This window comes from Notolepis coatsorum, assembly GCF_963971535.1.
Source record: "Notolepis coatsorum genome assembly, chromosome: 1".
In the NCBI taxonomy this organism is placed as follows: domain Eukaryota; kingdom Metazoa; phylum Chordata; class Actinopteri; order Aulopiformes; family Paralepididae; genus Notolepis; species Notolepis coatsorum.
In genome coordinates this window covers 53651895-53675646 of record NC_140165.1, presented here as the reverse complement: position 1 = coordinate 53675646, position 23752 = coordinate 53651895, and the positions used below count along the sequence as shown (strand labels likewise).

General features: G+C 43.1%; 1 protein-coding gene across 1 annotated transcript in view; it reads right to left on the bottom strand.

The window, feature by feature from the left end:
* glsa (glutaminase a) overlaps positions 1 to 18295 on the bottom strand; it is an 84211-nt gene extending 65916 nt beyond the window's left edge. The window contains exons 1-3 of the mRNA XM_084313579.1: positions 17908 to 18295; positions 6503 to 6593; positions 2877 to 2995 (exon numbers count right to left, since the gene is read on the bottom strand). Coding sequence (XP_084169705.1) covers positions 2877 to 2995; positions 6503 to 6593; positions 17908 to 18191 — 494 coding nt within the window. The 5' untranslated portion in view covers positions 18192 to 18295. The remainder of the gene's footprint in view (positions 1 to 2876; positions 2996 to 6502; positions 6594 to 17907) is intronic.
* Positions 18296 to 23752: the final 5457 nt, after the last annotated feature.

Here is a 23752-nt window from a genome sequence, read left to right as displayed (position 1 = left end):
GATCTGTCGAGGCTGCCAGCGCTTCTTCATAGTCAGCGTTTGTTTGCTTCAAGTCGGGTATCGTTACGTCACCTGATGGGTCAGCTGTCGCCGCGCGTAAGGAGACTTGTCTCGTGCGTTTTGTGTCATCTGATCCCTCCTTATACTCGTTTATCGAGACCATCGATCAATGAATATCGGCATTTTGACGACCAGCGGCTGATTGCCTCCCAGGATTATTGTGATTGGTTTTAAAGAAATACAAAACAAGCACAAGTGTCCCCGCCCCCCTCCTATAGCGGAACGATAATGGGGTCAGCCACTCGGAGGGTAACGTAGTGTGGAGAGAGGTATGGCTACGCAAGACAAACAAACAGGGTGACATGTTGCACACTTTCTGTTTGCAGAAAGGATTTCACGCCACTGCCTGACCAGAAGGACTCGAAGGAGCAATTCCACTGGGGTTTGGGACCGTTTTCTGTGCTAAAGGAGCGATATTATTATTCCATGAAAAAGTTACACATTGCAGGTTTAAAATCACTTTTAATTGTTGTTGTGGTTTGGTAACCCTGCAAAGCGGCCACATGGGTTACTCACACACACTCTCTCTCTCTTTCTGTGCCAAGGTTTCGACCTATAAATAAGACAGCTGGAAACGAGAGCGCGTCGGGTCCCCAGCCAGAAGCTGCAGCGGCAAGGCATGTTTACGAGCGTGTGTGATGCAGCGAGCGCCTCCCTACGTCCCTGGAGGATCCCTGTGCATCCCCCAGCGCCCAGGGCCGCTTCCCCCGGGCCGTCATGCAGCCGTGCCTGCTCTGTCGCGCGTCGACTTAGGGTTTAGTTAACACAACATTCTGTGTTTTGCTCTAGTGCAGGTTGTAATGCCATTTAAAATCTGTATTGTGATAAAAAGCAGTAGGCGTAATTGTAAACCTTATGTAAAAATTTTGTTATTTATTAAATTTTTTATGAAAAAGGACGTCTTAACACTTTGACGACCGATGGGCTTAGTCTAATTAGTGGCTAGAGGACCGGGGAATGTAAACAAACATGTGGGTTTTCTAACAGCTATATATTTTTTTTTGATCCACTTTTTCTCCCATTTTTCTATATTTTCTCCCATCCCAATTTCGTATCATCCAATTCAACCCTCCCCTGTCACAGACGCTGTTTCTTGCCTCCCACAAGCCGGCTGCAATGTGGACTAAGTCATACATAGCACAAGTCCCCTCCGGTACTTGAGGTAACAGCAGTCGCATCTTTTCACCTGCGCAGCTCGATCTCTCAGTGGCGAGGAGTAACGCGTGGGAGGCTCACGCTGCCCCCGACACTTCCTGATTCTACTGTGCAGGCGCACCAACCGACCTGTAGGAGTCGCTGTCCACAACGCCCGATCCCCACCCATCAGTTTCCCACCCCCTAATATGGCCAATGTGTATTAGTACGGACGACCAGCTAAACTGAAAGCAATGTGGAGCGCTGGGCTCGAACTGACGAGCCCAGCGTCTCCGCATTCGTGGCGAGCGCCTTGCCCACTACGCCACGTAGCCGCCCTCTAACAGCTATATCTATACTTTATAGTGTTGCTATCTGTCCATTCTCATTGTCAATTGAGTGCATAAACCGTCCCTTCAGAATGGCTTAAAGAAAAAAATAATCCATCGGTAGGTTGTCATTTTATAGCGCCGTGAATATAAGCTTTATCGCAGATTTCGTATCATCTATTTTCTGGAAAGCTAGTTATAGAGCTAAAGGCTATTAACGTTATATTCAACGGCATTTCCGTTGTATATATGCTAATGAAATAACACAAACTGCTTATGATCCGGACTATCCCAGAGCATCTATGGATGAAAGGGGGGCGGCGGGGGACGTCGATTGGTATTATTGATTACCAATACAGTGTCCGTGTAAGTAGCCACATTCACAGATCGATTGCTTGCGTTGCACAGCAAGCTCCGATCCGGCTATAAATTAGGTGATAAATGTCTTACAGTCAGCCTGTGTGATACCCGGCAGCATTTCCCCGTTATCGATCGGCATCTGGTAGATCGATATGTCCATTGGTTGATGATAAATCCCCTTATTCCATGGTGAAATCTCCGCTTCGAAACGTGATACACGATGCATGCTGTTGGTTTGTGATCAGAGTAATATATGATACTCCGTTGGAGGGTAAAAAAAAAATCCATTCGCCCACAACGATACTGCAGTGGAGCGATGGCGCCCCTAAGAGGATCTGGCCGGTATTGCATGTTGCCGATTCCACAGAGGCGGGTAGATCTGCAGAGTCGATCGGGGATCTTGATCCGGTTATTAATATGGAATAAAACAATAACAACTTGCCACGGCTATATACGTGCCTCTGGTCCACAACGCATGGCACCGAAACACGTATATATACGTGGCTGGTCCTTAAAGTGTTAACGTTACGTTTTCTAGAGCAGTAGGAGTAATTGACTCATTGAAACACAGCTGTCCACTGATCAGTAACATTGAGCCACAGTGGCAACATACTGGAAGTTAACCCTTTCACTACCACACTACAGAAGGTTAACCTTTTACTACCACACTACAGAAGGTTAACCCTTTCACTACCACACTACAGATGGTTAACCTTTCACTACCACACTACAGAAGGTTAACCTTTTACTACCACACTACAGAAGGTTAACCCTTTCACTACCACACTACAGATGGTTAACCTTTCACTATCACACTACAGAAGGTTAACCTTTTACTACCACACTACAGAAGGTTAACCCTTTCACTACCACACTACAGAAGGTTAACCTTTCACTACAGACGGTTAACCTTTCACTACCACACTACAGAAGGTTAACCCTTCACTACAGACGGTTAACCCCTTCACTAGCACACTACAGACGGTTCCTCACTTCTTGAAGAGGTGGCGGTCCAGGAGTCCGTCCGACGTGGTCTTCATGGTCACCTTCAGCATCTCCATGCACTCCTTCAGCCGGGGGTCGCCTGTGCGCAGCCCCGTGGTTTTAAGAGCCTGCCGGTGGAATAGAATAAGACTTTATCGTCGTTAGACCATGCAAAATAAATAGTTTGGTTCCGGTTGCCGACCGACCCTGGCGATTTATGTGCGACCCAAATTTATTTGATGAGTTTGTATAAAATTTTTTTTTTTTTAAATTTCAAAGTTTTATTCAATCTTAGTAAAAAAGTGCAGTCCATGTCAATAATGAGAATATATAAAAAGCAAGTATTTTAATACTGCTACCTTTGTACATTGTACTTTTGTAGTACAGTGTCTTTGTATTTTAACCTTTAGTACATGCTGGCAGAGTACATGCATCCATGTTGTCGTGAAACATTTTATTAAATAAAGAAATTCAAATTACCTATCCATAGTCGCCGTGGGAGAACATTTTTTAAATAAAACAAATTCCCTACCTACCTACCCATGGCCTTAACTGACAACCAACAGGAACCAAACTATTTATTTTGTTAGGCCTTAAATAATATTGGTTGCCAAAGTTATGGAACACACTACCTATGGACATTGGGGAAGCTAGATATCTTAATATATATATATAAAAAAAAAGCTAAAAACGTACCTCTTCACCATAGCCTTTTAATACACTCCGCTGTTGATTGTACTGTAGCACTATTTTACTCTGTCCATTCTATTTTGCTTAATTCTATTGCACTGCACTGTTGCATAATTTGAATTCTACTATTTTATTACACTGCACTATTTTACTCTGTCTATTGCTTTTATTACAGATTCAAAACTGTCAGGTATTAAACTGTGTGGGTATCAAACAAGAAAGACTGTCGGGCTTTAAAACTATGTAGGACCCAGGCCTAGAACTGCACCCTGAGAGGAAGATTTGCCCTGAGAGGGAGGTTTGCCCTGAGAGGGAGGTTTGCACTTTATGTGCTCATTTTATGCCCGTCTTTTTTCTGTTGTGAAGCACTTTGAGCTGCAGTTTCTGTATGAAAGGTGCTACACAAATAAAGTTTATTATTATTATTATACTTGCGTACAACGATTAGCCTGTGACTGCAACTTGTTCCTGTTTGCGGACGACTCAGCCCTGCTGGTCTCTGACAAGAACAAGTTGCAGGTTGAAAAAACCCTCAGCTCGGAACTAGGCAAAATCTGCATATGGCTCGCTGATAACAAACTATCATTACACATGGGCAAAACAGAGTCCATTCTCTTCGGTTCAAATAACAAACTCAGCAAGACCGACGGCTTCTCAGTTGCAGTGGGTGAGAATATTGTCACAAGGAAAGACGAAATTACCTACCTGGGTTCCATCCTAGAGGCAAATCTTTCCTGTGACAAAATGGCATCCAATGTAATAAAAAAAAAGTCAACCAATGAACTAGATTCTTGTACCGGATCTCCTCTCTGGTAAACAAGAATACCCTGAAGACTCTGGCAGGAGCACTCATTCAAGGGTACTACGACTATGCGTGCACCTCATGGTACCAAAGCACCTCAAAGGCGCTTAAAACAAAATTACAAACATCACAAAACAAACTGGTCAGACTACTACTTGACCTTACCCCCAGAACCCACCTCACCCCTGCCCACTTTGACAACCTAGGATGGCTTAGAGTAGACAACAGAGTACAGCAACTTGCAATGGGCCTGGTCTACAAGATACACTATACGACTAAGGTACCCATGTACATGTCAAAATACTTCCCAAAGGTCAGTGAATACCACAACCACTACACCAGAGGAAGCTCAACAAATCATGTTAAACCCAGATTTGGCTCAAACAAGGGACTAAACACGTTTCGCAATTATGCCACATCAATGTGGAACGCCCTACCCAAAGCTGTAAAGGAATGTGAATCCCTACCCACATTCAAAACCGCTCTTAAAGAGCACCTACGGGAGGCTGCAATTCGAAACTGGCCACCGTAAATGCCCAAAACCCCCACCACCTCCTAATAGACAGTCTCCTCCCCACCGCATGTATATATTCCCTCCCCGCCGTATGTATATTTCTCTCCCACCCACCCACCCCCTCCTAATGTACAGTCCCCTCCCCATCATATGTATATACTCTGTCAGGATCTAGGGGTAACAGTACTGTATATTTGAATACCGTTTAAGTCACAAATGTATCAGTACTAAATACCTATATGTCCCTATGCCATAAATGTCATGTATGTTGTGTATGTCATAAATGTCTATATGAATTGAAAATGGGGGACCCTGATGGAAACAAGACAAACGTCTTTCTCAGGTCTGCATCCCCTTAACAATTGTGTGTATTGAGCCGTACTGTATTGTACCCATTCTGCAATCTGTTAAATAAAGTTTTCATTCATTCATTCATTCAGGGACTCAAACTTAAGGTGCTGGTAATAGAAATAAGCATAAAATAAAAAATAAAACATAATATATCACAATACTAGAGATGTCTTCTTCGCTCCACTGCCAATATAGATCCAAGCACTAGGCTTTATGTAACAGGTCATCTGCTAATAGAGAGTTCTTATTCATTACTTTTACGGAACAGTGTCGACTAAAAAGGTGTGTTCGGCGGTTCTCGTCAACTCGTAAAGTTGGAAATGTCACACATTTACCACCAAGAAGTTACACCTGGTAACTAAACGTGGTAAATAAACACCAGAGTTTACGTAGCCATGACCTTTCACCTTTTGTGGCGCAAACATGCACATGGAGCATCATGAGACGTCATCAGAAATATGTTATCGATGTACTGGGATTCCTAAAGGTTCATCAAATCGCCTGCATCAAGAAAGAATGGTTGAATAATCGACACGAATCTGCTGCCTTGGATCCGATTGGTCCCGACTAAGGCTGGGTATCGCCACTGATTTCCTGAATCGATTCGATTCACAAGGTCCCGAATCGATTTGATTTCTGATTAAATTAGATTCTGATTCACAAGGTCCCGAATCGATTTGATTTCCGATTAAATTAGATTCCCGATTCACAAGGTCCCGAATCGAACGATTTCCGATTAAATTCGATTCAATGCTATAAAATTATAATGGTTCAAGGAACCCTCTAACATCTTGCATTGTTAAAAATATCAATGTTTACATTAAGAATCTCACGTCTGTCTGGGTGATGTCTCAGTAAGTGGTTTCGTAGATTTGTTGTATTTCCACAATCATTATCTATGTCTGTCGACGACTAAAGGTTAAGCTGAATTATTATTATTATATTTTTTATTATAATTTCAATTTAAAAAAAATTTAAGATCGATCTTGGGATTTTATAAAATCGATAATCGCTCATTCAAATGAAGATCGATTCAGAATCGGGAAATAGATTTTTTTAACCCAGCCCTAGTCCCGACTTTCTGACCTAATCCGTTACCTCATAATAGGACTTAAGTCACATGATTAATTTAACTTTCATCACTTTAGGCGTTGATGAGGACCGGGAAAGATGGGATACCAGCGTCGCTATCGGTGCATCCCTAAAACAGACTAGCCACGCTGCCAGCCCACACGCCAAATTACCCCGGCTGTAATTCAACTGCTTAAAAACACTCACCGCTGTGAATTTGTGTGCAGGGATCTTCTCTTGTCCTTCAGCGATGGTGTAGAAGAGAAGGTCCTCCAGGCTCGGCAGTACGCCTGCCTTCCTTCTCCTGGAGGAGGGGGACCAGACAGAGCCTGTGAGAAAGACAACAGCTCGCCCACTCCCCCTTTAAGCATCACATGTAAGGGAAACGGGTGACACTGCGGCGGAGGTAACTAGCGTTTCTACTGGAAGGAGAAGCGGTGAGTGTTGTTACGCTGCACAGGCCCCGGCTTGAACGAGGAAAAACACTTGTCAGAATACCAGTCGGGAAGGGGCCGTGCCTCGTGCGCATTGTCTCCGCGTGGCTACAGGGTTTATTACAGGCGTATTCATCCTTGCTGCTTTGAGAGGCCGGTGCGTGACTTGTAACAGGGTCCCCACAGACATTGCAAAATGAAATTCAAGTACTTTCCTAAGCACTAAATAGACATCTTACTATTTAAAAGGATGCACTTCACTTTTAAGTAAATCCAGTTTTTTTTATAGAAAAATAAATCGGATCCAATATCATGGATGAACAAAACTTTCAATGTGAATGGTTGATTTTTATTTCAAGGACTTTTTAAGCACCTTGTTAAAAAATGGGCTGTTTAAGGAATTCCAGGCCTTGACTTTTTCTTTAAAAAAATCAAGCACTTTAAGCACTTCAAGGACCTTGTGCGAACCCCGTTGTAACGACTGGGGCTACATGTCCGTTGCAGCCACGAGGTGGAGCGATGCCAAAAGGGCCGTGGGGGCACATCATTCACCGACTGGTATTAAAAGCAGCAGTTCCAAGTCCACTCAAACTCAAGAGAAGAGAGTTAGTACTGTGTGTTAGGAGGTAGATAGGAAATAGCTCGACAAGCTCTCGGCTATGATTCATATCGACGCCAAATTGGATTTGTACAAAGCTTCGGGAGCTAGGGGGGGGGGGGCACAAGCTCATGAGGTCCTGCATTGCATCATGGGACAGGGGCAATGGGGGCCAAGGGCCGGGCTCGGACTGAGACGGCACTAGTATGTCAAAAAGTCTGAAGGAGGTGAGCTTTAGTAGGTAGGTCCTGTCATCAGCTGCCCAGAAATGACTCAGACGATCAGCCATTGATACTAACGGTTGCCCGGTTGCCATGGGGCAAGCAAAATAATTATAATAATAATAAATCGGGACAAATGGAGTTTGCTTTCTGGTCGTCCCGAAAGGGCAAGTGGGCTTTTGATGGTTGTTTTTCATTTGTTTCTTTTTTTAGTGTTGGAGACAGAGAAGCAACCTTTATTTTGTCCGCTATTCGCACATTCCCCCCCCCCCCCCCCTTCCCTCTCACAGTCATGCACCAGCTGCCCCGTCATCCATCGTCAGACGAGACGACAAAGTCGGCGGCACTGGTCTGATTATAACGGAGAACATTATTGAATCGCTTGCCAGTAGCCTATTTGGATGTGTTTCCATAATATAATCTTCCAATTCACCCATAGATCTTAATTAAAGGTGCCACACCTTATGCACAACGACCATCAATTATGTGGGGAAGATTATAGAGCAGTTTTATCTCACCTACTGCCAGCCAGCAATAAGCAGAACAGCATCATGTCAAAAACAAAACTCTGTCAAGTCTGGCTTAGCTTCACTGAAACAGACGACAGCAGCAAATAATTTGTCACATTTTGCACCTTGTTACTTAGACGCGACAGTTCCTGTAGGTTACACTGCTGTGATGTTTAAACAGGAAAAGGAAAATCCTAAATGTGTTCAAAAGATACACAACAAGTAGGTCTGCACGATTAATCGAAGAAAAATCGCGATCTCGATTCATAGTCCTATGCAATCTCATTTCTAAATTATGATGATTTTCTTTTATTAAAAAAAAATATATATATTTTTACTTTTTACTTAACTTTTTTAAATGATGACGATTCGGACTAGAGTTATTTTGTATGTTACAAGAGACTTAAGTTTAAGTCAAGTACTTTCATATATGTTATGTTTAAGTTTAAGTCAAGCACTTTGATATATGTTATGTTGTCTGTTTTTTAAGAAAGAGTGCAATAAATCGTGTGCGAGAATCGTGATTCAAATATAATTTTTTTTTGGTCGATTTTTTATTGTTTTTACTACCGGGCAGTCCGGTAGAGAGAGAGAGAGGAAGAATGGGAGACAGAGCGGGGGGAAGACATTCGGCAAAGGAAGCCGGGTCCGGGAATCGAACCCGGGTCGGCCGCTTCGCGACGCACCGTGTTACATGGTTCGCCACTTGGGCACCCCGTGATTCACATTTTAGCAAGAATCGTGCAGCCCTATTCAAGAAAGTACACAAGTGTAAAACTATCCCAGTATCAAAGTATCTTCAGTATTTAATCTGCTGCGCAAGCTAAAACCAGTTTGGTTCGAGTGTCTCTCTCTCTCTCTCTCTCTGTCCGTCTCGTCGTGAACAGTATAGGCTACAGAAGAGCTCTGCGTCGCATTTCAAGTAAAACATTGTTTATAACGGACACTTTTGGGGGGGGGGGGGCAAGTGAACATGACCTTTCCTTTGGACCAAGTGCTTTTGAGACCTTGGTGTCAAACCCCTGGACCATGGACCTTTAAGAGACACAAAATAGGAATTCCTCATCACACCCATTAAGTCCACTAGCCGCTTGGCGTTTTAGACCCTGAGAACGGGTACAAAATAAAAATAACAAAAGAAAACTGTTAAAATGTCACTCGGATTACAATCGATATCAACGTGTGAAAACGCATGGCTTTTCTCGCTTGTTTGTTTGTATGCATTGGTCCATTTCTGACCTCATTACTGGAGGGCTGATGTCTGCTAGTGAGGCAAGCTGCAACACACGTCAGTGGGGAGGGGGGGGGGGGGGGGGGGTCAAGCGCATACGCTTGCGGGGCAGAGGACATTTTAAAAAGGTAGAAAGAGAGCAGTGTTGGAAGAGCAGCGGCTTTTCCTGGAAAAACTACTTCTACTGCAACATGATCAAAACAAAAAGAGATACATGATATACTTACACACAAACGTAAAGCAAGCGGATCAACGAGAGGGAGAGAGAAGTGTGCAGAGGGAATAATACTGAATTAGTATCAATTGGCAACTCACATCGTCATCAACAACAACATGCGATACAGATCCAGGCAGACATTTTTCACAATATGCAGACGTATAGCCTATTAATACTAATACACCAATCTCAGAGATGCCATTCATTTTTCTTTTTACATTCCAATATCTTTTGAAACATTTGAAGCATATGGAATATTTGAAAGAAAAAAAGAAAAACACACGGGTCTCCCAAGATTAGATGGACACAAATAGAAACAGTTTCAGAGAAATCCCACCTTGCAGTTCAGAGACTGGGGCGGTAAACAGAGACCGAGTGAAACACACAGTACACACAACAGATAATAACCTTGTTAATTAAAACTTGTTTTAAGCGGCACAGTGACATAATGACAAAGTGTACTGTCTTTGGGCCGGTGAGCCCGTCGTCTTGAGAACACCCACCGGTGCTCCCTGCAGCCAGGAGGAGAGAGAGGTGGAACATCTAACATCTGGGCCTTCACTAACATAATTAATGCCCACTCAGCCTTCAGCACCAAACCCGCCAGCCCTCCCTCCCCCCTCTCTGTCTCTCTGTCTTTCTCCCCCTCTCCTGCGGTCGTGCCGGAAGCTTTCGAGGTCAACTGTGAGTGTGACGCCTCACACAGTAAGTCCCTGTTTCTGAGCCTTCCTTGCGGGCCACGGTAGCTGCTACTAGGGCTGTCTTAAATACTTCGAAGCTTCATTCGATGGGCATGGGATTCGAATATGAAAATAAAATTTGAATATTAAAAAAAAAAGAACATATATATTTTTTGTGTGCAAAATCAAGTCTGCCTCTCTTTGTTAACTACAACAAGCAATGCCGTTTGTTATTTAAGATGAGGTCGGACTCGGCACTGACAGATTTGTGTTCATTGTGCTGCTTTTATAAAGCCTCAAATGATGGCTTACAATATTTCATGAAAGCAAAGTGTTTCGTTTGTCTAAGATTTAAAAAGGTTTAAACTTTACAGCACTGACAAAGTTGATCAAAGTGCTGTACAAGTCCCACAACATAAAAAAATATATAATAATAATAATAATAATTTAAAATAATTTATAATATTTTTCTTTCTTTTTTTTATCTCGAAGCTGCGAATTAAAATCGAATCTCGGCCCAGCACTAGCTGCTACGCTGTTCTGCGTTTGCTTCCGCCTGTGGAAAAAGAAAAACTTTCCAAAGCCTGGACTATGAAGTGACACATAATGAGGCATGTGTTTGATGTAGGAGTCTCTCTCCATTGCAAGTGTCCTGTAAAGCTTGAAGTTCTCAAACTTTTTCTTGCGTTTGTTTTTCAGCATTTTGGTAGCCAAGACACCAGTGGAGAAAGTAAAACATGTTATCAGAATAGTCAATCCTATACATTTTCTCATTGATCTCTAACCTCTAGTAATTAAAGTGACATTAAACTATTCCAAAAAAACAATCGAGACCCTCAAGGAGGTCCCCAGACCCCACGTTGGAAACCATTAGCTGTAAAGGACCATTGTTGTTCATAACAGGCCGCCTCCATTACACTCTGTCAACAATGCAGTCTGGTCTGCTTACAACTTGGGACAGTGGACACAGACTAGCTTATCTGTACTAAAGGCCTACTAAATAGCCTAAGCTATTTTTATTTAATTGACACAAATCAACGCAGCCACAAAAACGCTTATTTTGACGAGACAAGGCCTCTGTCTAGATGCAGTCGCTTTGCCTGCCATATTTATTGGACGAGCCCGATGAATCCTCCTGGCTTCCCTCAAGAGTTATCACAGTAAATTGGTTCGGGTCTGCAGTAGACAAATTGTTAACCGTTGACAGGCGGTACCGCAGAAATCAATCTGTCTGTATTAGTGGATGACTCATCTCGTCCTGTCGGCTCTTCAGAACTCATACATTAGGCAGAATGTCGGCTCTTCAGAACTCATACAGTAGGCAGAATCAATGCCAGGACTCGGGATTTGGTACAAGAAAACTAAATGTGGAAAAATACTGTCAGCGGGGCAGGCGGCCGCTCTCTGGATTCTAAACACTATTATTCAGGGGATAAATGGGCTCGTTGGTTTCTATGCTGAGAAAGAGCAGGCTTCCTAATAGGCTTGGTTGGTTGGTTTCTATGTGAGAAAGAGCAGGCTTCCTAATAGGCTTGCTTGGTTTCTATGTTCAGAAAGAGCAGGCTTCCTAATAGGCTTGGTTGGTTTCTATGTGAGAAAGAGCAGCTTCCTAATAGGCTTGGTTGGTTTCTATGTTCAGAAAGAGCAGGCTTCCAATAGGCTTGGTTGGTTTCTATGTTCAGAAAGAGCAGACTTCCTAATAGGCTTGGTTGGTTTCTATGTGAGAACGAGCAGGCTTCCTAATAGGCTTGGTTGGTTTCTATGTTCAGAAAGAGCAGGCTTCCTAATAGGCTTGGTTGGTTTCTATGTTCAGAAAGAGCAGGCTTCCTAATAGGCTTGGTTGGTTTCTATGTTCAGAAAGAGCAGGCTTCCAATAGGCTTGGTTGGTTTCTATGTTCAGAAAGAGCAGGCTTCCTAATAGGCTTGGTTGGTTTCTATGTGAGAACGAGCAGGCTTCCTAATAGGCTTGGTTGGTTTCTATGTTCAGAAAGAGCAGGCTTCCTAATGTGACATTCACTAAAGATGTGTCCTCGGGGGGGGGGGGGGGCATTGTTGTTGCTAACACAACCCATCAGCTAAGCAAAGAGGCTCCTTACAGTTGACCGACAAGTAAAGCAAATTGTCCGTGAATGGAAGCGAGTGGGGGGGACCTAGAGCAGATACGGTCAATGAGGCATTTTATTGCCACAGGTTCAATAATATCCTAGGAAATAAACCAGCTGTTTTGGTGACTGGTGGTAGCACATCTGCTATACTGTAGCCTTCTCCGTCAGCAGTGTTGCATGTCAGTTCAGGCCGACGGAAGGAAAATCCCTTCATCATTGTCAAAGTATCTAACATCTCTCACAGCTTGGAGCTCGTTTCCCAATCCCAGCTTTTCATCCTTAAGGGACCGACCCCTAGGTGACCCCCCTGACGAAAGGTCTGTTCGTCATAACATGTTATACAGTAGATCAGACCACAGACAGTGGTGTTTTAATCACATGTCCCATATCAAACAAGTCAACCCGGGAGTGGGATTTAGCCTAATGCGTTCTATTGTTGAGATGACTAAAAATGAGTGTGTGATAAATAAGGAATTGATTTTTGATTACACTGCTTACTTGCTCATATTCAGAGTTAATTATATTGTTTACACTGCTTATTTGTATCTCTACTATAGTTGTATTGCCTATATTTATGTCTTCTACTATTGCCATGCCCATACCTGTACCTCCCCTCCCCCATGCTGCTACAGTATGACGCCTGAATTTTCCAGGCCTAAGGGGATGATGATCAATAAAGGAATATCTTATTTTATCTTAGATATGGCCTAGAACTCTGGAGCAAAGCCTGTCCTGTGGGACCACACAGGCCCAACAGGGGGCAGAAGAGAGCTCCTCCTCCAGCCGCACGTGGAGACATGTTACGCCTGCTAATGACTTCCTTCATCACTCCCTGGAGAGCCGACCTGGTCTGACATAGTGCCGGGAGGCAGGGGTGGAACGGTTCGCAAAGATCACGGCTCGGTTCATGTCACTGTTTTGGGGTGAAGGTTTTCGGTTCAGTACGGTTCAGCTGGGACTGCATTGCCGATTCAAATAGTATTTGATAACAGGAAAATAATAATGTTTCGCCTTCAGTGCATTAGCTGAAAGCATAAGGAACATATATTTTGATCTTTTGTCCATTATCAATTATTTGTTCAATATAGGTGGTTTTCATGAGGGGGCGTTGTCTGAAGAACTATTTTGAAGAGTTGTAGGTGGTCTGGTAACTTTGCTCTGGAGGTCCATCCCTCTGTGTGGCTTTATATATAGTGGACGTGTTGGATAATCACAATTCTGCCTGGTGTCTGTTCCACGTTTGGAAATTACCTGTTGTTGAAATTACTATGAGGGGAAATATTAACGCTGTGGCTCGACGTAATGCGCTGAAATAATGTGACCGCATTGGGCTGCATAAAGTTGGCTATAAATAACAACAAAAAGGATTTGATTATGGATTTTGCCCTGTCGGAATCTAAATGTAGAGTTTGTTTTGTGTCTTTTCTTTATGCAGCGTGATAAAAACACAGCAGCGGGGGCAGGGAGGGGGATTCAGAGCAAACTCACTCACTGCCCCAGGGTTCCCACAGACATTTCTAAATGAAATTCAAGGACTTTCAAGTACTTTTCCAAGCACAGTTTTTCATTTTAACTCATTGACCGCCACGTTGGGAACGGGATATGACTATGTTCTGCCAACGCATTAAACCTATGGAGTCGCTCACCTTGTTTGCAGGGCTATAACTATTTAAATATTATAGCTATATATGCAATACTATGGCCCATTTGGCATCGAGTATCTATCGTTCAAGATGTGAAAAAGGAATCTTTTTTCCATCCATACATTCCCGTTTTATACCGTGGTGAATATAAGTATGGATTTAGAGCGGTTTAGGGTAATTCCTGGAAGGCCAGTATAATAGGCTGCGACGCATATTATACTTAATCCATTGGCATTTCGTCCCTATACACGCTACAATAAAAAATTCAAATGCATATGATCGGTATATTATGTTCCATCATGCATGCATGAAAGGGGGGGGGGGTCGTTTCTGATTAATTGATTGTCAATAACGGCATTCGTTAGTACAATGAAAAAAAAAGAAAAAGAAATGCACAACCAAGCTGAAATTGACATTTAAATTGCTCTTACTTGTGGCCGGTGAGATTACAAAAAGAATATTCCAATTATTTGATTGCCATCTGCTAGATCGTATGTCCATTTGGCCCACGCCATAACCCCCCACAGCATAATGAATCTGGCGTCCCGAAAGCGATTCAATGCGATCATGTATACCCCTCGGTCCACGTTACTCAAAAACTCCGCTCGGATGAATTTCAATGACGCACAGCCCCATACACAGAGTCAGAAAGGAAGTGCGACATCGTCCGCATACCACCAGGTGGCGGCATTGGATCTTTGCGATCTCAGACACATTGCATAATGGTACCACAGCCATCCTGGGTGATTTATAAATGGAAATAGCGAATAAAAGAAATAACGATCCAATAACGTATATATACGTGGTTGGCGTTATTCGATTGATGGACAAACACGTATTAAATCGTTGTTGGCAGCCATTGAGTTAAAAGGATACAATTCACTTTTAAATGCATGTTTTTTTTATTAAAAAAATTCGGACCCAATATTTATGGCTTAAACTCCATTTCCGAAAATGTGTTACACTTTAGATAAAAAAAAATATTTGATTTTGAAAAAAAAACTTCAATGCGAATGGTTGATTTGAATTTCAAGGACTTTTTAAGCACCTCGTTAAAAAATGAGCTGTTTTGAAGGATTTCCAGGCCTTGATTTTTTTTGTCAGAAATCAAGCACTTTAAGCACTTCAAGAACCTTGTGCGAATCCTGACTGCCCTCTCCACCTTTATAAAGAAAGCCAACTGAGCGAGTCACAAAGGCTCCGTTAACACTGCAAGCCTTAGCACTCAATTTGGATTCATTTCTCAGATCAGATTTATTTTTGTTTTGCTGTTCACATTTTTTTTTTTTTTTATGTGGCCAATATCAGATTTCAGTGTGAACTGGTCAGGCTCCTGAACTGACCCGCATTTGCAAATGAACAATAACAAAAGGTACTGTAAACATGGAGGACACTGAAGTCAGTTTAATTTATAAGTTGTACAGTATGTGCAGTGGAGGAGGTCAGCTAATTCGAGCAGATGATATTGGGGACAAGGAGGAGATGAAAGAGAGACATTTCTTCTTTCATTGTGCTTTCAAACACATAGCGGTTATGAGACGTCCCCTCTGGTTTTGCTCGAGTATCACCTCAAATACGTATAAGGTAGGACCTGCGAGATTTGTACTTTGTAGGTCTGCATTTTAAAGGAGTAAAACATAATAATACTCGAGTAAAGTACAAATCCCCAAAAACAGTACTTAAGTATTGTAATGAAGTACAATTGCTCAAGTACTTTACACCCCTGCCTAATAAACACCTCACTGTCCCTCCACTGAAAATGTTTTATCTAATTTGGGCCACTTTCACCTGCAGTCTGAACCTAGCCAAAGATACTGCAGTGACATGGCAGCTCCCCAGATCTTAAAACAAACTACTGAGGTCCCTCCTTGGATATTCTTATTTTTGGCTTGGGGGCCCCTCTCTGCTAACTCGGCACTACATCTAGGTATTCTGCAGGTCTCTGCATAACGTGGTGACTTTTGAACTCAAATCTCATACAAATAAGAGGCTGAAAGACCCCCAAGATGCAAATGAAATGCCCAATTCTGAGTCGTTTGTCATTTGTTCAAACCTTCGATGGGACCAGGTCGGACCAACATGATGGAAGAGAGCATACATATGTGTAATGTCTTCATCTGTGTTCAAACACCTGTCCAATAAGAGCTGTTCTAACAGATCGCACAGTCTGGCTAGAAGCAAACAGTACAAACAGTACTGTATTTGCAAATCTGGTATGTCATAAATGTATAGATGTAGCAGTACTGTCTATCTGTATGTCGTGTATGTATGTATTATATGTTATGATGAATTGAAAATGGGGGACCCTGATGTAAACAAGACGAAAGTATTTCTCTGGTCTGCATCCCCTTAACAATTGTGTGTATTGAGCCATACTGTACTCATTCTGCAATTTGTTAATAAAGTTTTCAATCAATCAATCAATCAAGCACTATCTGGCAGGACGGAAATCAGACTCTGGCTAGAATCACTATCTGGCAGGAAGGCAAAGGGCGTCACCCAAAACAGTTACCTCACAATGGAAATGGAAAAGCACTCTGAAGTACTAAAACCTTTTTATTTTATTTTTTTATTTAGGGATGAGACTGTACAATTTCTAGGAGCAATTTCAACTGCTTTTACCACAAGGAAGGAGCACAGGAAAGACCTAGGATGAGATTTGATGAGCATCAACTTGATAGCAACACAACTGCCTCAGAATCATTTAGGGAAGTCTGTGATGCGTTCATTGACTCCTGAATAAAGTCAAAAGCTGCCCATGTCAACTTGTGATGCAGTGGGCACTTGGCAGAACGCACTTAACCTACTGTGGGTTTATTCCATTAGAGGACTCCCCTACTCAAGGCACTTTCAGCAGTTACCAATTATGTCTCGTCAGGCAATTACCTCCGCCAGAGATATTCAATTACAGTCATATCAGCTTCAACAAATACTCACTTGCTGATAGGGTGCCACGTCAAACAGAGCCCCACAAAAATACAGAATGACAGTGCTACATCCATTGACAAATGCATGTGCCATCATCAGCATCATGTTAAAGATGGGACGAGTTGGGACCTAGATAACACAGTGCGCATAATATTGCCTGACCTACACAAATCATTGAGCTGATGCAGGTCTCCCACTTACGGGAAAATAATCTTGCAGGCAATAATAAATCTGAGACAAGCTGGTCAGGTCTGTCAGGTCGGGTTGCCACAATGTGCGGTCCTGGGTATTGCTGCACGTTTATCAACATTAATTATCCAATGTCAACAGCTGAGCACAGTATGACACGTGCCGTCGATGCAGAATGTAATCGCCGGCTAGAGATGCGCTAGAGACAGCTTGTGGCCGATGCTGGTGGTCATGATGAGAGGCTCATCTGTAACGACGGCAGCGTCGTCATCACGACCAGCTGCCTCACGCTGCGTGTGTATAAATAAAGTGTATGGAGATAATTGTGGGTTTTAAACTGTTTTACTTGTACACATGTTGGTTTGTTTGTTTGTATCCATCAAAGTGATTTTTTTTTATGATGAGGAGGACTCTTGTAAGAATAGCCCAGTTGGGCTCAAATAATATCCTAATTAAACTAAACTAAGAGGGGGGGCAAAGTAAACAGTATCTAGCTGCCACACTACGAATACTGTTTTAACCCTTTCACTGCGACAATAATACACATAAGGTTAACCCTTTCACTGCCACACACACACAACAGCCGGTTAACCCTTTCACTGCCACACGACAGAAGGTTAACCCTTTACTATCATCACACTAAAGTGATAGTAAAGGGTTAACCTTCTGTCGTGTGGCAGTGAAAGGGTTAAACTAAACTAAAGGGGGGGGGGCAAAGTAAACAGTATCTAGTTAAACTAAACTAAGGGGGGGGGGGCAAAGTAAACAGTATCTAGCGCTTAATATCTAGCTAAGCTCGTCACAGCTATAGGGTTAACGCCGTTAACTTAACGGTCAGCCTATAGCGTCTAGCTCACTTCTCTGTCGCCGTCTCCTTGGCGGCGGCGTCATGGTTGCTCCCTGCGCCGCTAGTGACGTCGCTCTTGGAGCAGAGAGCTCTGGTCGTCGCGTGCTGCTTGTGGCGCGAGGCGGCGGCGCGCGAGGCGGGTCTCCATCCGGTGCTGAAGGAGAAGCAATAGACGACGGTTAACGGGGACGCTTTGTTGTTGCCGACGATACCTGTCAAAGAAGGACGCTTCTTTAGGAGGTGGGATTGATGAAACAACTCCTTGAGCGCTACCGAAGACCGAAAATGTAACATTTCAATCCTATCGAACAATATCGAATAGCGGTGTGACTAACTAAAAAGGCTATAATTGAAATTGTGGCAATTAATTAACGCCGTGTATATTCCCGGTACGTATGTGTGTGTCAGCTTTCTCTCGGTCCGAGTAGCGGTTTCCACAGTGACTCTCACTCGACAGGGATGTTTCTCTCAGTGGGCGGGCTAAAAAACCCAATCGTTCACGCCTTGCATCCTTTGCATTGGTCTATACAATTGCAGATCCGCATCTGATTGGCTTGGGTGGCCTTCATTCATAATAATTACCACGCCTATTTTTTATAACCTCTATAAAATGCCGTGTGTGAGCTGAGCTGTGATGGAGATTGATAGTATTATTTTATTTGATATACACATTTCCCTCAATCACTGCACTAAAGTGACTAATGGATATCCTGTTAACTATATAACCTTTATGCTCGTAATTACAGTGTTTTCTTTTCCCATACACGAAACTATGAATTGAAAATGGGGGACCCTGATGTAAACAAGACAACCGTCTTTCTCTGGTCTGCATCCCCTTAACACTTGTGTGTATTGAGCCGTACTGTATTGTACCCATTCTGCAATCTGTTAAATACAGTTTTTATTCATTCATTCACAAGGCAGAACAATTCTTTCTAAATAGTCCTATTCCTAAAGCCAAGGTAGATCATAGGCTTTTGGGTACAGCTGCAGATCCAGTAGAGGGGGGCGGGGTCCTTTTAATCATTTGCTCACACATTGCCCATGTAATGCTACGCTGACCATCAATGATGGGGCCACTGGTGACATATGAGCAGTGTCCAAAACAAACAAGCCGTCGGCACAATGGGCACCTGTCCGCACAATTTTCTCTGCCCCTCTTCAAATGCATTCACAGGAAGGCTGAGTCAAGCCCCCTATTGGCCTAACCGGTTCAGTGAAAATTGCTCTTTCAACTTTCAACATTTTATTTTTCTGTTCTAGCATTCCTCCTCTAATGGGTTGCAATCTGCGTGTCTCTTCGTCCCAATGGCGAGAAAGATAGTCTATGCCAGTCGCCACAGTAGAAAACGTAACGTGTTATTACCGCAGATATGTAGCGTATAGTTCGCTTTGTTTTGTTTTTATGAGAAGTGCAGGTGATCAGGGTTGGGGCCAATTAAATTTCCATGGTCATAGATTCCTATAGCACTTAGAAATGATGTGCGTTCATTTATGCAAATGACATGTCGTCAGCTTGTGACTGCAACTTGTTCCTGTTCGCGGACGACTCAGCCCTGCTGGTCTCTGACAAGAACAAGTTGCAGGTTGAAAAAACCCTCAGCTCAGAACTCGGCAGAATCTGCACCTGGCTCGCTGACAACAAACTATCATTACACATGGGCAAAACAGAGTCCATTCTCTTCGGATCAAATAACAAACTCAGCAAGACCGACGGCTTCTCGGTTACAGTGGGTGACAATATTGTCACAAGGAAAGATGAAATTACATACCTAGGTTCCATCCTAGAGGCAAATCTTTCCTGTGACAAAATGGCATCCAAGGTAATAAAAAAAGTCAACCAACAAACTAGATTCTTGTACCGGATCTCCTCTCTGGTAAACAAGAATACCCTGAAGACTCTAACAGGAGCACTCATTCAAGGGTACTACGACTATGCTTGCACCTCATGGTACCAAAGCACCTCAAAGGTGCTAAAAACAAGATTACAAACATCACAAAACAAACTGGTCAGACTACTACTTGACCTTACTCCTAGAACCCACCTCACCCCTGCCCACTTTGACTACCTAGGATGGCTTAGAGTAGACGACTTGCAATGGGCCTGGTCTACAAGATACACTATACGACAAAATACTTCCCAAAGGGTAGTGAATACCACAACCACAACACCAGAGGAAGCTCCACAAATCATGTCAAACCCAGATTCGGCTCAAACAAGGGACTAAACACGTTTAGCAATTATGCCACATCAATGTGGAACGCCCTACCCAAAGCTGTAAAGGAATGTGAATCCCTACCCAGTGCCCACATCCAAAACCGCTCTTAAAGAGCACCTACGGGAGGCTGCAATCCGAAACTGGCCACCGTAAATGTCCAAACCCCCCCACCCTCTCCTAATAGACAGTCTCCTCCCCACCATATGTATATATTCTCTCCCCACCTTATGTATATTTCTTTCCCACCCACCCACCGTATGTATATTTCTCTCCCACCCACCCACCCCCTCCTAATGTAGTCTCCACCCCACCGTATGTATATATTCTCCCCCCACCGTATGTATATTTCTCTACCACCCACCCAGCCCCTCCTGAATGAATGAATGATGAATGAAAACTTTATTTAACAGATTGCAGAATGGGTACAATACAGTACGGCTCAATACATACAATTGTTAAGGGGATGCAGACCTGAGAAAGACGTTTGTCTTGTTTCCATCAGGGTCCCCCATTTTCAATTCATATAGACATATATGACTTACATGACATACAGATAGTCAGTACTGCTACATCTATACATTTATGACATACCAGATTTGCAAATACAGTACTGTTTGTGATACAGAAGGAGTCAAGAAAAGGGAGTATATACATTTGACGTAGAAACTGTACATTGGAGGTTGGGTGGGGGGGGTTGGGTACATTGGGATATTGACAACCATACTGGGTAATTTACATTGGAGGTGGTTGGGGGGGGGGGGGGGGGGGGCGGGGGGCATACTGTATAAACAAGTAACACTGTACATTGAGGGGGGGGGGGGAGGAGACACTGTACAAACAAACACAATTGTACATTGAACTATTGACAAAACCATACTAGGTAAATGACTGTACATTGGAGGGGGTTGGAATGATTGGGTTAGGATATTTACAGGGGCCAGTGTTGAATTGCAGTCTCCCGTAGGTGTCCCTTGAGAGAGGTTTTGAAAGTGGGTAGTGATCCACATTCCTTTACAGCTTTGGGTAGGGCGTTCCACATTGATGTGGCATAATTGCGAAACGTGTTTAGTCCCTTATTTGAGCCGAATCTGGGTTTGACATGATTTGTGGAGCTCCCTCTGGTGTTGTGATCGTGGTATTCACTGACCTTTGGGAAGTATTTTGACATGTACATGGGTACCTTGGTCGTGTAGTGTATCTTGTAGACCAGGCCCATTGCAAGTTGTTGTACTCTGTCGTCTACTCTAAGCCATCCTAGGTTGTCGAAGTGGGCAGGGGTGAGGTGGGTTCTAGGAGTAAGGTCAAGCAGTAGTCTGACCAGTTTGTTTTGAGATGTTTGTAATTTTGTTTTTAGCGCCTTTGAGGTGCTTTGGTACCATGAGGTGCAAGCATAGTCGTAGTACCCCTGAATGAGTGCTCCTGCCAGAGTCTTCAGGGTGTTCTTGTTTACCAGAGAGGAGATCCGGTACAAGAATCGAGTTCGTTGGTTGACTTTTTTTATTACATTGGATGCCATTTTGTCACAGGAGAGATTAGCCTCTAGGATGGACCCCAGGTAGGTAATTTCATCTTTCCTTGTGACAATATTGTCACCCCACTGTAACTGAGAAGCCGTCGGTCTTGCTGAGTTTGTTATTTGAACCGAAGAGAATGGACTCTGTTTTGCCCATGTGTAATGATAGTTTGTTATCAGCGAGCCATATGCAGATTCTGCCTAGTTCCGAGCTGAGGGTTTTTTCAACCTGTAACTTGTTCTTGTCAGAGACCAGCAGGGCTGAGTCGTCCGCAAACAGGAACAAGTTGCAGTCACAAGCTGACGACATGTCATTTGCATAAATTAGGAACAGTAGCGGTCCTAGTATGCTTCCTTGTGGAACACCACAGCTCACTGTGAGGGGGGGGGATAGGGTACCGTTTACCTCCACCATCTGTTCCCTCCCCTCAAGGTAGGATTGCATCCAGCTCACTGATAGACTATCCTAATGTACAGTCTCCTCACCATCATATGTATATACTCTCTGTCAGGATCTATGGGTAACAGTACTGTATATTTGCATATCGTATGTCACAAATGTAACAGTACCTGTATGTCATGTCATGATGTCATATATGTTGTGTATGTCATAACATAACACTATGAATTGAAAATGGGGGACCCTGATGTAAACAAGACAAACGTCTTTCTCTGGTCTGCATCCCCTTAACAATTGTGTGTATTGAGCCGTACTGTATTGTACCCATTCTGCAATCTGTTAAATAAAGTTTTCATTCATTCATTCATTCAGTGTTTCCCACAGCTTTCAGGTCATTTGTGATGGTAAGAGCCAGAGGCTGGGAGGGTACACAGTAAACACCACACACACAGCACCGTTAGAGGGGACAGTATGCACTCCTTTACCGATTGGCCGGGGTCTTCCGATGATTAAACCTAAACAAGCTGTTCAGAATTATTGCCCTTGGTGATGTCACAAGGAGCCACAAACACTGCCTCGCTAATCTTGCCCAGTTTGTAAAAGTTACATTTTTTTACGCTTGGGTAGCCAGACAGAGAAGGAAACCATTCATTTAAAACGTGGTGTGTTGCTAAAAAAAAACACTGTCCTCAATACAAGAGAAGATCGAAAATGAATACTTATACAAGTGGATTTAGACTCCACAGATTCAAGGAAGTCATATAACACTGGTGATGTTGGCGTGTTCATAAGTAATAATGTAGTGTTGATAGTTCATAAGCTGAACCAGAAATATATAATTGATTAAAATAAAATAAAATCACCCAGTACTGTCAGAGTACTGCAAGATTCTCTTTAGCAATACCGGTAACATGGATGTGGCATTACAGAGATGACATAAAAGTTGATTTATACAATTTTTTTTGCAGCAAAAATAAATTAAAGGAACACGCCAACATGATGTCAAACACGATTACCGTCTTCTCCAGAGTCAGACAAGAAGATAGATACCAATTTCCTCTCTGTGCGTTCAGTAGAAGGCTATCCGGCTGCAAGCTAAACTAGCTTAGCACGAATGAATAGAAGCGGATACGGACCAGCTAGCCTAGCTGTTGGCGGAAAAACACCTCTTTTAAGCTAGGCTAGTGGTCCATATCCGCTTCCATTAATTTGTGCTAAGCTAGCTAGGCTAACTTGCAGCCGGGTAGCTTTCCACTGAATGCACAAGGAAAAATTTATACAGAAGGAGGAAGGGAAATTGGTATCTATCTTCTTATCTGACTCTGGAGAGTTTCCCACCATGTCTGCATGTTCCTTTAGCAAACATGCTCCACAGATTCAAGGAAGTTGAATCTGAAATTGTTGAAAAGATACATAACATTTACTTTCACCAGCAACCTCTTCATATCCTTTAGCAACAGACTTTCACTTCTCAAATGTGATGAAAACCCACTTCTTTGATCGCATGGTCAAAAGTGAATCGACGTCCCCAACCTGATACAATGTGTGTATCCTCTGCCTCGTGGCCAGAGGCTCTATGGCCAAATATATTTGGTTGTAGGATTAGATGGGAGTCTCTATCATAGTAAGACATTTCTTGTGATACACTGACACCATGTGGCCAATATTGATATTGCAGATACTGAGACCACAGCCTTTCAGTAGGTGGCAGTATCTGGCATGC